General features: G+C 44.4%; 1 protein-coding gene across 1 annotated transcript; it reads left to right on the top strand.

Moving 5' to 3' along the window:
• Positions 1–1,106: 1,106 nt before the first annotated feature.
• Positions 1,107–12,555, top strand: LOC135394692 (translation initiation factor eIF2B subunit epsilon-like). Its single transcript, XM_064625554.1, has 15 exons — positions 1,107–1,254; positions 2,436–2,560; positions 2,639–2,824; positions 3,874–4,048; positions 4,951–5,106; positions 5,426–5,511; positions 5,618–5,740; positions 6,307–6,407; positions 6,995–7,140; positions 7,206–7,302; positions 9,108–9,311; positions 11,631–11,721; positions 11,805–12,006; positions 12,157–12,312; positions 12,434–12,555. The coding sequence occupies exons 1-15, from the start codon at positions 1,132–1,134 to the stop codon at positions 12,482–12,484; spliced, it is 2,022 nt and encodes a 673-aa protein (XP_064481624.1). The 5' UTR covers positions 1,107–1,131; the 3' UTR covers positions 12,485–12,555.
• Positions 12,556–13,700: the final 1,145 nt, after the last annotated feature.

Raw genomic sequence — 13,700 nt, 5'->3', positions numbered from 1 at the left:
TAGAGGTGTGAGTATGGGTGACTTCTATAAATGCACCAAAGTGACTGGCCTACATAGTAAACGTTGTTATATACAGGTTATTCGACAAAAAGAATAACGGCAATGTTGCACGTACAAAGGTGCAGTAAACTATGTCACATGTGTATATGAACTAGATGGAGGGGCAGGATAGGCACGAAGTTCTGTGTCACCGCTTTGTGTTTAAAGAGGGTTGAACATTCGTCCTTATTACATATGCTTAAATCATAAGGTAAATGTCATGGTAGTTTTCAGGGTGTGTGTGTGTGTTTTTTTCCAGAGAGCAGCGCTGATGCCATCTTGGCTGGGCGGGAAATGCAGTCAGGCAGACGACATCCTGTAGAACAGTGTATGCAATTACTGGACGATTAATTAGCTAAAATGTGAGGTTTTTTTTTTTCTATTCCGTGTTAGCGCGGCGAAGCAACTGTGGCTATGTGGCGTACAGATGTGGACAGGTGGAGAGAGGACAGCAGGAAGGAGTGGGGGTCAGGGGGTTAGTAGTTAGTATGCATCTGGGCCAACTTCTTCTGTACCGGGGAACTGTGCCGACATTCGTCAGGAAAGTCTTCGGAAAACCCAGGGAAAACCTCAGACAGCACAGCGGGTGACAGGATTCGGACCCGTGTCACCTCCCTGTCTCGGCGTGGAAAGCGATCGATCATCTTAACCAATGCCACGGGAGCTGGTGGGGACGCTGATCTGTTGGCCAACTAGACCGCTCCGCTCTCCGACCCAGATAAGGCGGGTCGCATCGTTTATGCGCTCGGAAAGTGCGCAGTTCTGGTTTCGGCTTATTTGCATAAGCGAAATTTGGCAATATATCGCAAGGTACGTTCGCATCTCAGGGACGTTGGATTTGAATAAGACTAGCCCTAATTCTGCAATCTCGCATTTCTCAGGAAACTTATAATATATATTTAAGAACGATCGCCCTAGCATAGAAATCATAAGGGTGCAAAGATGCCATCAGCGCAGATCTCCCAGCTTTTTGTAATAAATATTGGGCGTCGAATTAAAAAAAAACATGGTTCACTTTCGTTTTCTGGACGACACAGAGTAGAGTAGACAGTAGATCTGGTAGATCCAATCGTCATCGACACTAAACGCAAAATGGCGATCTTGCAAGCGCAGAAAAGTGACAAAGATTTGAAACAAGAAGATGTACTGCAAGCAGTTATTACGGCAGATAATTTTAATGATAAATTTGCTCCTTTAACTGAGGAACAGCCGTGGGTAAGCTACAATGACTACGTAAACTCTATAGCTGCTGTCGCACTTTGGCCATATCGTTGTCGGAGCTGCAGCAGCAAAAGCTTCAGCGAAGTACACGCCACACTACGGTTACAGCAGTGACATTCTGGAGTTCGGTGAAAATGCATGTGAAATGTCTAGAGACAACCTTTCCAGGGACTTCGGTTCCTGCTACCAAAAAACCTGGTGGTCATGTACGGCATGTACGGAAGACTGCGGCTGCCTCTTTCCTCCTTCCATATGCACGCTAGGATTTTATCAGCAACCACACACACAAAATTCTGATATGAATGCATATAGTATGAATGCATGACAGTAGCCAGCTTATACGGGTGTCAACCCCCCACCCCTTTCCAAGATGACAATAGACCTCTACCCGAGAAACGTCATCATGATGTTGGTAGACAGACTGAAACCGAAACAAATCACAAGGGGAGGGCTGGGTTCCACGAATGGGCGCTTGTTCGCTGCCTCCTATTGAAAGAAAAGTAGGACCGAAGGTCGCGTCCCTTTCAGGGACCATCGTAATCCCCTCAAGACCGTGGCTTTCGAGCGCGACATTGTTCGCCGCTAGCTTCGATCGTAGTTCAACTCTACCAAATTGGTGGCGTTGTCGAACACTATGACGTCATTTGTTTACAAGCAGGGATAGGTCTATACTGGGCAAATAGACGATTTCAGCAAATTCCAGTGCTCGGAGCGCGCACGTTGCATCCTGGGAGATTACTGTCACGAGGATGGGAGAACAATCATTCACGTTTCGTTTTTGTTGACCTTGACACCTCGTGGGCAATATGCCGAGAAATCGAAATCAATGGAGAAATCAAAACAGGGGAGACCTTCTCCTCCTTTCTGATAAGCAAATTACCCAGAGTTCGAAGTGGTGCTAAGCTCTCCAGGATTTTCTGAAGTCGTCTATTCCTGTACGCGACGAATTCGGATTGATGTCATATTCTTATAATATGTCAACAACGAGCCGAGTCTCAGGGCTCTACCCTTGTTACCCACAACATCACCCAATGTCAACAGTTTCCGGAACAGACGACATAGCTGCTGTCTGTCTTGCAACTGTGTTCAGTCAAAAATCCTTCCACCCTGAACTGACCCCATATTTTGTCGCATTTCAAAGCCCACATTAACCACATTTGTGATTTCCGTCACAGGTACTGCTTCCAGTCGTCAACAGGCCCCTAATAGACTACACGTTGGAATATTTGAATGATGCTGGTATTCAGGAGGTGTTCATATTCTGTTGCTCACACACGGAGAAGATTCGTGAATACATTAAGTAAGCACAAATCATTTTTCTACACTGCCATAGAGCCTTTTGATAGTTAGCAACATGCTACAATTCACCTGATTTCAGGAACTCAAAATGGTCACGCACACACAGTACCATGACAGCAACCGTGATATCATCAGAGACGTACTTATCCATTGGAGATATGATCAGAGACCTTGACTGCAAGGGCTTGATAAGGTCAGATTTCGTGCTGCTTGACGGTGGTGTCGTGTCAACCATTCCTCTGCGACCCATATTTGAAGAACACAGGTAATAGCGTTAAAGTACAGTGGAACCTCGTTAGCGCGTACCTGGCGGGGACGCGGGAAAAGTACGTGCAAAGCGGTACTACGTCATAACCGAAAATTACTAATTATGTCACTTATCGTCACGAGAAACCCGAAAAATGCATGCCGTTATAGAAGCCACCAATTCACGATCTTTACTTCACGCTCAAACGCAGAAATCTGTGATTTTTGTTGAGCGATGCGCCGGCCTCGGCACGGCACGTCGTCCTCGTCACCATCAGAGTTGGACGCCGTTTCGGGAGCAACAGTGGCGATAATGTCGTCGTCCGTCAACTCGGCTGATGTCGCGACCTTCTCCTTTACGTGCCTTTACGCTCAAAACGCGAGGCCATTGTACGATATTGCAGCAGGAATGAGATAACACTCACCAGATAACATCACACCTACTCTGTTTACAGGTGTGATGTTATCCGGTGAGCGCACTAATATGCGGCATGATCGAGCTCACCGATACGCCATGTCGACCTTCACGTGAGTTTGTAGCAGGGCCCGATCTTACGCCTTATCAGATGATTGTGATCGTGAGCTTCGAAGGCCCGAAACGCCGAGCTATGCGCACAACACGCTTACTGGCAGCGTCCCAAGAAAGAAAGATCCCAAGCTGACACGTGGTCCTGCATGACCTTACCAGGTCATGACCCCCATTTTTTCTCCCAGAAAGAAGGAGATCACAGATAAGAAAGGGGAGATATGGGGAAGATTACGGAAACCATCGCCGCGTGTTCTAGAAGTTGACAGGGTTTTTCCCCCCCGCGTTCCGTTCGCAAGGACCGGTTTCGTAAGAACAGATCAACGAAAATGGTACGCGATAAGCGACACGGGCGTCAAGAAATGCTACGTGTAAAGCGGTCATGAAATGCATTGGCTTCAATGGGTGTTCGGTCGGGGAACCCGAATGACTACTTCTAAACCGGAACTACGGCTTATGCGGGTACGCGCTAACGAGGTTCCACTGTAACAGTGAAACCGTGACATTCAACGATGTGGCACATTTTGTTATGTGCCCCGAAGAAAAACAGTGGCAAAGGACAAAGGTGCACTGATGACACTGATCTACCGCAAGGCAGCTCCCGACCATAAGACACGTTGCAAGGACGACGAGTGCACTGTTGCCATTTGCCCAGAAAGCAGGAAGGTGCTTCATCATCAGCGAATGTCAAGAGCGAAGAAATGCGATTTTCCTCTTGTAAGAGTCACATTCAAGTTGCATCCTTGCTTGCAGTTGCTGCATGCTTCATTCTTAGACGCTGAAGTTTTCGGGTTTTATATTTTTCCAAATTCGGGGGGTAGAAATCAGGTCAATAAATTGATGTCGAAAATTCACGCAAATTCGGGCAGAAAAGTTACCATTAAACTGAGTTCTGGGAGAAATCGGGCATTATTGTAGAATAAACGTTCACTGTACCGTTTATCCAGAGTGCCAGAAGTAAGGAACAGTCGCATATTTTGTAAGAAACTAGTATGTCGATGCCTCGAGGTGCCTAGCCTAGGTGCAGTTTTGCAGGTAGAAATCGGGTTTAACCCTAGATAGGTGAACCTCAATTCGGGGTGCAAATTTGGGGAAAAATCGGGTTTAACCCTAAAACATCAGGGTCTATTCATTCTTAGACCCTGAAGTTTTATGGTTAAACCCGATTTTTCCCCGAATTTGCACCCCGAATCGAGGTTCACCGGTTTAGGGTTAAACCCGATTTCTACCCGCAAAACTGCACCTAAGCTAGGCACCTCACGGCAATGACATACTAATTTGTCACAAAATACACAGTTGATCTCAACGTCTGATAGTCTGGATAGGCTGTACAACGAACGTTTGTTCGACAATAGAGCCCGATTTATCCCCAAATTCAGTCTGATGGTAATTTTTCCGCCCAAATTTGCATGAATTTTCGACATCAAGTGAATGACCTGAATTTTACCCCCGAATTTGGAAAAAAATAAAACCCGAAAACTTCAGGGTCTATTCATTCACCATGTGCTGTTCACCTGGGCTTACGCGATACTTTTATTTCTGACAACTTGTTCGAACGCTTTTGTGCAGTATCCTGCGTGACATTCAGCAGACCCGACTTACGGTTCTTTCGCTTCTAGGAGATATTTCAGCAGAATGCCAAGGTGACAGTCCACCACGATCTGCTGAACACACACATCGCAATATGCTCTCCTCACGTACCTCCCGTATTTTCTGACAATTTCGACTACCAGACACGTGAAGATTTTGTCAAAGGCATATTGGAGCATGAAGAGGTAATAGGAAATATTTCAGCTGCAAACCAGTCGTCGACAAAGCCAGACAGCAGAGGGAATTGTGCTCCTGTCTAAGTGGTCTAACCAGTACCCTACACTCACATCACACATTCACCATTCTCTTCTGCATTCGAGTCTCGCTGTTGTCCGTCTTTTTCGCTGACTGTCACATTTAAATTGTTCATGTTCTTAGCCACCGTGAGCCTTGTGTTGCATTTTGTATGTTGTGCGTTTCAGCCTCAGAAAAAAAAAAAAAAAAAATTGTGCTCTTATTGTCACACATACAGCCGTATCGATGCTTTTTTCCCCATTGATCTAGATTATGGGAAACTCTATTTATGTCCACGTGTCCGACAGCAACTATGCAGCTTCAATATCAAATGTGATCATGTATGACTCTGTTAGGTAAGTTACCTCCACAAGCTTTTATTACCCTTATCCAAGCTTTCGAGGCTGAACTCATCATTTTACGAGCGTAACTGATATAACCGATTCCTTGTATACCTTCCAGCAAGGACATGATACAAAGATGGACCTATCCATTGGTTCCGGATCAAGTTATCGGGGATGAGGAGTTGTACGTGTACAATCGCCATAACGTGTACCGACCAGCTTCAGGACTCCAACTTTCACGGTGCGCTCTGATCAATTTTGTGAGAGAATTGCCTATTTTGTAAGAGAATTGCACTATAATACGTGTCCAAAGTGGAAGGTCTAGCGTGCAGGCCCTTGCAAGAAACTTTGTAGCTCTAAGGAAGGCATGCCTAGTGACTCGATTTCTCAGGTGGCATGGTCATTCTTTCTCGGTATGCCTATTTGTGATGTGAAGAACTCGAGCGATTCAAAAAGCGATTTATTCAGACCCCCCCCCTCCTACACCCCTCCTACACCCCTCCTACACCCCTCCTACGCCCCTCCTACGCCCCTCCTACGCCCCTCCTACGCACCTCCTACGCACCTCCTCCCACACCAATTTCTACGCTCTATTTATTGTCACTACTACATGGGTTGTTGCATGTATGTATCAGAAACAAACATTGTCACACTTCTCCCAGTCCGTCTACACACACTCGTGCCATATTTTACGAGATTTTTCTTTTTGCCTGAAACAGCAAAAATTCATTCATTCACTAAAAACGCTCAATATCAGGCTTGCCATAAAATCATGAGCAGTTAATTACATTCATTTGTTTTCCTCAGGAGCTGTACTCTTAAGCAGAATGTTGTGATAGGATATGGTACGAAGATAGGCGATGGAACCGTAGTGAAGAATTCAGTAATTGGTAGGAACTGTAGCATAGGTGAGTCGCTCGCAACAAACTCATTGTGAATGCATAGGGTTCTTCGTTTTCGGGTTAAACCCGATTTTTCACGATAGTAATTCCCCCCCGAACAAATTTTAAAGAATTCAGGTAAAACCCGATATCTACCCGAAATCCTTGCGGTCCTTCAACTTGTCATCCTCGGTAAAACGTCGGAAAAGTGAACCAAAATATCAGCAAAGAGAGCTATTTGTGACAACCTATTTGTCCTCCTTTTATGATCCCCTCCAGCAGGACTCAAAAGACGAGCTTCTGTGGAGCTCGTCCAAGTGTTTAAATACCGCGGTCATTCACCATTCCAGTTCCGAGCGGAAATATAAAGATAATTGTTTCTCGTCCTAGTGTCACAGCTGTGGCTTGTTCTAATGCCTTTCGTTTCACCCGAAAATTCCCCGGTCACATATCAAACAGAGATCATAGCGCCCGATTTCTCCCCGAATTCTCGTGAGTAAATAGCACCCGATTTTTCCCTCCCGAATTTGAAAAATCATAAAACCCGAAAACGAAGAACCCTATGAATGCATTGATTGACCAGTAGCTAGAATATAGGCATTATTTTATTCCAGGGTCAAACGTCAAGCTAAGTGACGTGTACATGTGGGACAATGTCACAGTGAGTGACGACTGTGACCTGAGCATGTGCCTCCTGTCCAACGGCGTGGTCGTAAAACAGGGTGTTACGGTACAGCGAGGTTGTATTTTAGGAATTGGTGTAAGTCCCGTACTGTTAAAGTATTCACTGCACTTCAGTTCCCGTGCTTATAAGTGCCACTGCAGGTTATAGTGGGTCCGAGCGTGACCTTGAAAGAAAGAACACTTCTTCAGTCCTCACCAATGCAGAATGATTTTGAAGAAGCAGGAGACGCCGCAGAAGGTATTGCTAAAACCAATCATTTATAATTGAATTTTACATCGAGTGATCTCGCTTCCATAACACCACAGTCAGCAGCTTCCGGATTTGTTTCCGTAAAGCATCAAAGCCACCAATATTTCTATTCGATATCTATTTTTAAGGTGCCCATGAATGGGCCTCACTAATAGTGCACCCTGCAATAACACTGAAACACAAATACAACTAAAATAAATAACTTATAAAACAACACTAAAACGATAAATACAAAAACCGTGTTTACTATAGCCCCATTGCAACTGGCGTTAGTTAAAGGTACGTTCAGGATGCACCATAGATGAGCCGTCGAAGTAGGTGAGCAACGCCATGTGTGTCATTATTAAAAGAGTCAACAGCACTACAATGAAAATTGTACAAAATCTGCAGCTTTATGGAAGGCGAGTTTTCCATAAAACTTCCAGGTACAGTACAATTACACGAGCATTTATACAGAAACAACAGATCACGGTAAATCCTCCTATTGTACGGTGCGAGACAAAAGTTGACGGAACACGCTCCGGTGCATTCCTTCCCCAGAGTGACATGCTAGCAGCGAATGGTACTGAACGGACTTGCAAACAGTTAACTGGGTTGTCCAGGTCCATATCTGTAAGTCCGTACGGTCCCATTTGCTGATACTCTGTTACTCTGGGGAAGGAATGTGCCGGAGTGTGTTCCGTAAACTTTTGTCCAGCACTGTGCCAAAGGGGTATTGAGTTACAAGCTCCAAAATCAGGGAAGCGATAGTTGAGAATTCTGAAGAACTTGCACTGCATGCCTTCTATATGAGATGAAACTTGCTGTTTACGTTTTATCATATCTCAAAACAATCTTCAATTACCGTACTTCCACACGTATAAGCCGCACCTCAGATAAGCCGCAGGACCCCTTTTTAGGAACCTTTTGAAAATTTTCGTGCAGATAAGCCGCGGGATATACGGCACGACTGATTTGTGCGACAAAAGAGACCATAGAGAAGGCCATAAGCCCTGTGGTCCATACTCTGGGGTCAGCATGGTGTACAACAAAAGAGGCCAGTTCTAGTGTTCTACCAAGATCGGATTGTGCCCTTGTGTGTTTTTCATGGATCGACGGGTCAGTGGCCTTCCAGAAGACACGACGTATTGACTGTTACGTATTGTACGTGCATTTGCAGGGCAGTGCTGTTCCAGAGACACTGTCGGCCCTTTCGTTAAGACCGGCATATGGGGAAAATACCAGGGAAAAATAGTCATCAGATAAGCCGCACCAATGGATATGCCGCAGAATTCCCGTGAGACGAAAAAATGTTGCGCATGAGCTGCAGCTAATACGCGTGAAATTACGGTAGCTTTTTCTCGGTGGCACTCCCTTGTTACATACATACAGAGAAATGCAGCAGCCCGTGCTTACATCATTGCAAAACCAGGGCCACATGTGAACATGTATAGAATGGTGTAGATGAAGGCTAGCTGGCGGATAAACTCCATGATAAGCAAGCCTGAGCAATGGGCGCGACACGTAAACACGTTTAACATGTAAACATGTTTACGTGTCTTGCCCATCACTCAGGCTTGCCTGTCATGTGAACGTGTCACTTGTGCTCCTTGTTTATCTCCAAAACTGTGATGTGCTGTTGAATGAAATTCTGTATGTCTAACCTACACGTAGCTCGCAGCGGACTATAACTGTAATCCCAAAACCGATCGACAGCTATGCTTTAAACTTAGCACTCATTGCATTTCTTGAAGCAGGAGGTCCTGTAAGCCTCACAGTCTATATTCTGGGATTTGTTTTCTCCGGTCTTTTAGAGTGTGACAAAGCGCTGTTCGGAGATGAGTCGATTGCATACAAATATGTCGCTGATGCGGGAACAGATGATGAAGCTGAAGATCAAGTATATGACATTTGGGGGAAGGAGGATTCCTCGTCAGAAGAGGAAGACAGCCAGCAGGAAGGCTCTGATGATGAAGTGGAAGCTGATTGTGGTTTTCCGCCCCCAGATGATATCAAATGTAAGTAATGGCAGCTAATCAACTTTTCTAATGCTAAAAGATTGAAGTAAATGTTTTAATGTGCCACACCTCTGTCATATGTTCGAATGTTTGCAACACCATAATTTTCAAATCATGGCGCTTGAATGTGCTGCCATTTCAGACGTGCCTTTGGGTCTGTCTGAAAAGATTGAACAATCGAAACTTTATGTCGAGCAGAAGAGCATTCCTGGTGACATGCTTGGATGGCCTTGCAGTGTTGTTACCTTCAATGCCATGTTACATTACTCTGAGTAGATAACGCTCGTGCTATTTTTTCTTACATAGAATTTATATCTTTCTGATTGTTTATGTGGGGGCTGGCACTTCAGAAATTGCATTTTAACATTTTGGCATTGTTTTGTTATGAGGTTAAATTAATTTAACGTAATACATTTAATTGTAGTGTTTACCAAATTGATTAATTAATTAAACAGATAGAATGAGGTAGCAAAATTAAAGGAGCAATGCGGTGACCCCTGAATTTTTTTTTTGGTGCAGAGTGTTCTCCAACGAATAAAATGAGTTCCTGCGAAAGAACGACTAGCGCAGGTGACCTACAGAGCGAGGGCTTTGTCCCGCACACCTTCGAAAAATTATTCTCCTCATGAAAAGAGCGCATCGCAGAACGAGAGGACGTTGTGACGTAGGCTACTCCCCTCACGTGACCAGTGACGTACAGCTCGAGCATGTATAAGCGGTGCGTGAGCTGAGAAGAAAAAAAAAAAAGGCACGGAGCCTCCAATACGTCACGCAAGAAAAGTATCGTCCCTCTGCGGCTGCTTTCTCCGACTGTTCTTTGTAAATTCGATTGCACAGCTATAACTCACTGCAGAGCGAAAATATTTTGCATGGTGACTTCTGGTGGACAGCTTGAGAGATGAGACAGGATTTCGAGCAACGTTAAATTTAACCTCATTGCTCCTTTAAGTTAAAAGTCAGCATAGTTAATCCTAGAGTCACTAAATAAGCTACGCTTCAGAGTATCGACACTCAGCCGCCATGTTGTTTCGGATGACCTCCAGCGCCATCCCTTTAGCGCTCTTCGAAGTGTTGTCTTCTTCCACTGCTGAACTTCACCTTCATCTATTTCTACTGCCAAAATAGAGGTGGGGCTGGGGGTCATCCGAAACAACATGGCGGCTCTTTTCGCCTCAGTGTCCATACTCTGAAGCGTAGCTTATTTAGTGACTCTAGTTAATCCTATTCTCAAAACCTCGCGGACCTCTCTGAGAGAGAAAGGCCGCTAATTTTTTTTTTTTTTGTAAAATACTTTCAGTAGTGGATGAGACCCACATTTGTCAATCCTAAGTGTTTTTGGTTTTGTGAATGTACAAGATCTTTATTCAGTGGAGTTAGTTTTAGAAAATCAGTGGATGTATATCGGTCAAGATGCTTTAGAACTTGCATAGGATTGACTATAAACGCTGCACAGTGTGTCACGCTGAATACGGTGGCAGTGTAGTTGAATTTTAATACAGCTCCGATACAAAGGCAAAACTGCGAACAGTGAAAATATCTGCCATATTTACTCGCATAATTAATTCACCTTTTTACCAAAAAATGTTCCACCATAGAGGGGGCGTGATAATTTCAGGGGTAAAAATTTAACCCGAAAGTTCATATAGTCCACCGACACCTGAGAAAATGAAAGTGCTCTGAACAAAGAGAGCCACACGCATGTGTAGCCAGATGTTTGCAAGTGCCCTCTGAATGCCCCCTGCTGGCAAAAAGTGAGATGAGGAAAATTATGTTAGTGAGGTAAGGACATCCTCATCTGCTCTCTAGAGGGCGCCCACGTCCATGCTGCTGTTGCCCTGACACTCCCAGCATTGCTTTGTTCAGGGCTTTCTGTGCTCCTGACGCGCAGTGTCTTCACTTTATATTTGTTTGTCTGTGTGGCCCCCTTCCTCTACAAGATGTACTGTCTCCAGCACTCACTTGCACTGTTATGGCTGGACAGTGCGATATGGGCTGGGCATGCTGCTAAAATCAGGGTATGTTAAGTACAGCAGCAAAAATAGCAACAACATGTTGGTGCACAAGCTGGGCACGCATCAGTTATGTGAGCAAATATGGTATATAAGCTTCTGTGGAACAGAATATGTTACTCACTTTCACTTCACTATATGCTATGTGAAGAATGTCCCACTTTAAATTCTATGCAACTAAATATTTACGGTGCTTTGTTTCACACTTTTCTCCGTAACCCAAAGTAGAGGAGAGCTAAAGTGTGTTTAGGGTGTGCAACATAGAATTCTTTTCTGCATGCATCACTGTTCATGATTCGTTTACCGGCAGTGTTCTACAATGAGGTTGTTGAAAGCTTGCAGCGTGGAATGGAAGAGAAAGTGAAATGTGACAACCTCATTTTGGAAATCAATTCGTCTAGGTACGCTTTTTATTCTCCGCCATATCACAGCTGGGTAGCTCTATTCTGCTCCGCTATACAGTGTGTCTCTGCATTATGTGTAGGTATGCCTATAACATCACCATGAAAGGTGTAATCACTGTGGTGTCGAGGGTGGTGGTTGAACTACCCTTGTTGGCTGCAAAAGAAGTATCCTCGGCAGACTATCTCCAACAGCTGAAAAAGTGCGTACAGCATTTCATTCCACTCCTGAAGAACTACGTCAAAGGCCTGGAGGCACAACGGGACTGCCTCAGTGGCTTTGAGGTGAGAACACCAGGAGGTTTGGTTCAGGAGAGACTCGTCTAAACCAAACTTTCATGCAGTTTAACTTTGTGCAGTTGTTAAAGTTTTATTGACTAGCACAGAAATTATTCTGCGTGGAAAGAGGTCTGACACATGGCTTCCTGCTTTCAGGAATGCATGCTGCATAACCTGCAACACATGTCATCTCTAAAGAATGTGTTACAGTGGCTGTATAGTAAAGACATTTTAAGCGAGGACGCAATCGTGGAGTGGTACAACAGCCATGATGCAGCTGCTTCTACAGAGCAAGGAACTGTTAGAAAAGCAGTACGTATATGCCACAGCAGAAATGCTTTGGCAGGACTGCAAGAATAATATGATGAAGTAGTCCGACATATAAGTGTTGATAGGAAGGATGTAATACTGTAATTTTTCTGTTCTGTTTTAGGTGGCAGAGTTTGTTGAGTGGCTTCAAGATGCTGAAGAAGAAAGCGATTAACGTCCGTAGCAGTGACACCATTTTGTATGGTGTACTAAAAAAATGCGAATTATAATATTTATAACATGCTATGGAATTTTTTGCATTTCTGAAATATTTGTTTTGCCAGTATTCCTGCCTTTATATTACTGCATAACCAAATTTGAAAAGGGTTGACTTCCAACATGTGTTAAATGTGCTGTTTGTAGTACTATTGTCCAAATATTCGATATGCAAAACTGTAACTCTTTTCTGGTGTGCACTGTTCGCAGCAACATTTTACAGCATTTTCACAAAGCTTGATAGACCAGGTGTGGTGCCAGGTGTGGTGCCAGGTGGGGAATAATCCTGGAGAGGGGTATACTGTCGCCATGGTAACCAGCACACTCCATACCTTTCCATGAAGAGACTCATATTTTTCTGCTGTAATACATGTTACATTCATTGGACTGAGAGAGAGAAAGACTACGCCTCTCTTGCACTGCCATATTATCCCTGCGTAGCAACTCTGGAACAGGGGATCGCGTCGGCATCGCATTTTCATTCCACGTGGCATAACCCCAAATTTGCTACACGGTCTCCCAAAGTGGGGGAGATGCTTCACAGCCCTTTGAATTTCTCTGCTTTGCTTACACGCATAATTGGCATATGCAGCATAGTTGGGACCTCAGGTTTTCCATAGGAGGTAACATTAATTTAATAGTCTTCTGGTAGTCGTATTCTTTAAAGAAAAAGAATAGTCTTGCGGAGCACTGGAACTTTTCGTATGAAATGCATCAAGCCATTTGCTTAACAGCAGTGAGCAGCGTTCCACCTGTATTGATGTGAATACCAATGCTGTGCAATAGTACCAGTTGTAATTGATGGGCAAACACCAAGAAGGTAATTCCATTTGATAGATACAGGGTGTTTCACCTAAAGTGATAAAAAGTTATAACTGGCGACATACTTGACGGAGGATTGTGGGACTTTCGGCAGTTACCGTCTGGAAACATTTACCACCATGCAGGAAGTCCTCTATGGATAACTACAGTCCCAACAAAACCTATGCACAGTATCGCAACAGGAATAGTCGAAAAAATTCGTAACAATCCCGTTTTAGCCCGGCCTGCTTGATTGTCCCATAGAAGAGCACAAGAAAGGTTCCGGGAGAGGAGGAAGTGTTCCCGCCTATTGTTTTACCTTTCTTTCCCCGAACTTTGACCTTGATGCTGGTGACAACCCTCTTATCACAAAG

The sequence above is a fragment of the Ornithodoros turicata genome, chromosome 5 (genome assembly GCF_037126465.1).
Source record: "Ornithodoros turicata isolate Travis chromosome 5, ASM3712646v1, whole genome shotgun sequence".
NCBI lineage: Eukaryota > Metazoa > Arthropoda > Arachnida > Ixodida > Argasidae > Ornithodoros > Ornithodoros turicata.
The sequence above is the reverse complement of the archived record's forward strand: the minus strand, read 5'-3'. Positions and strand labels throughout refer to the sequence as shown.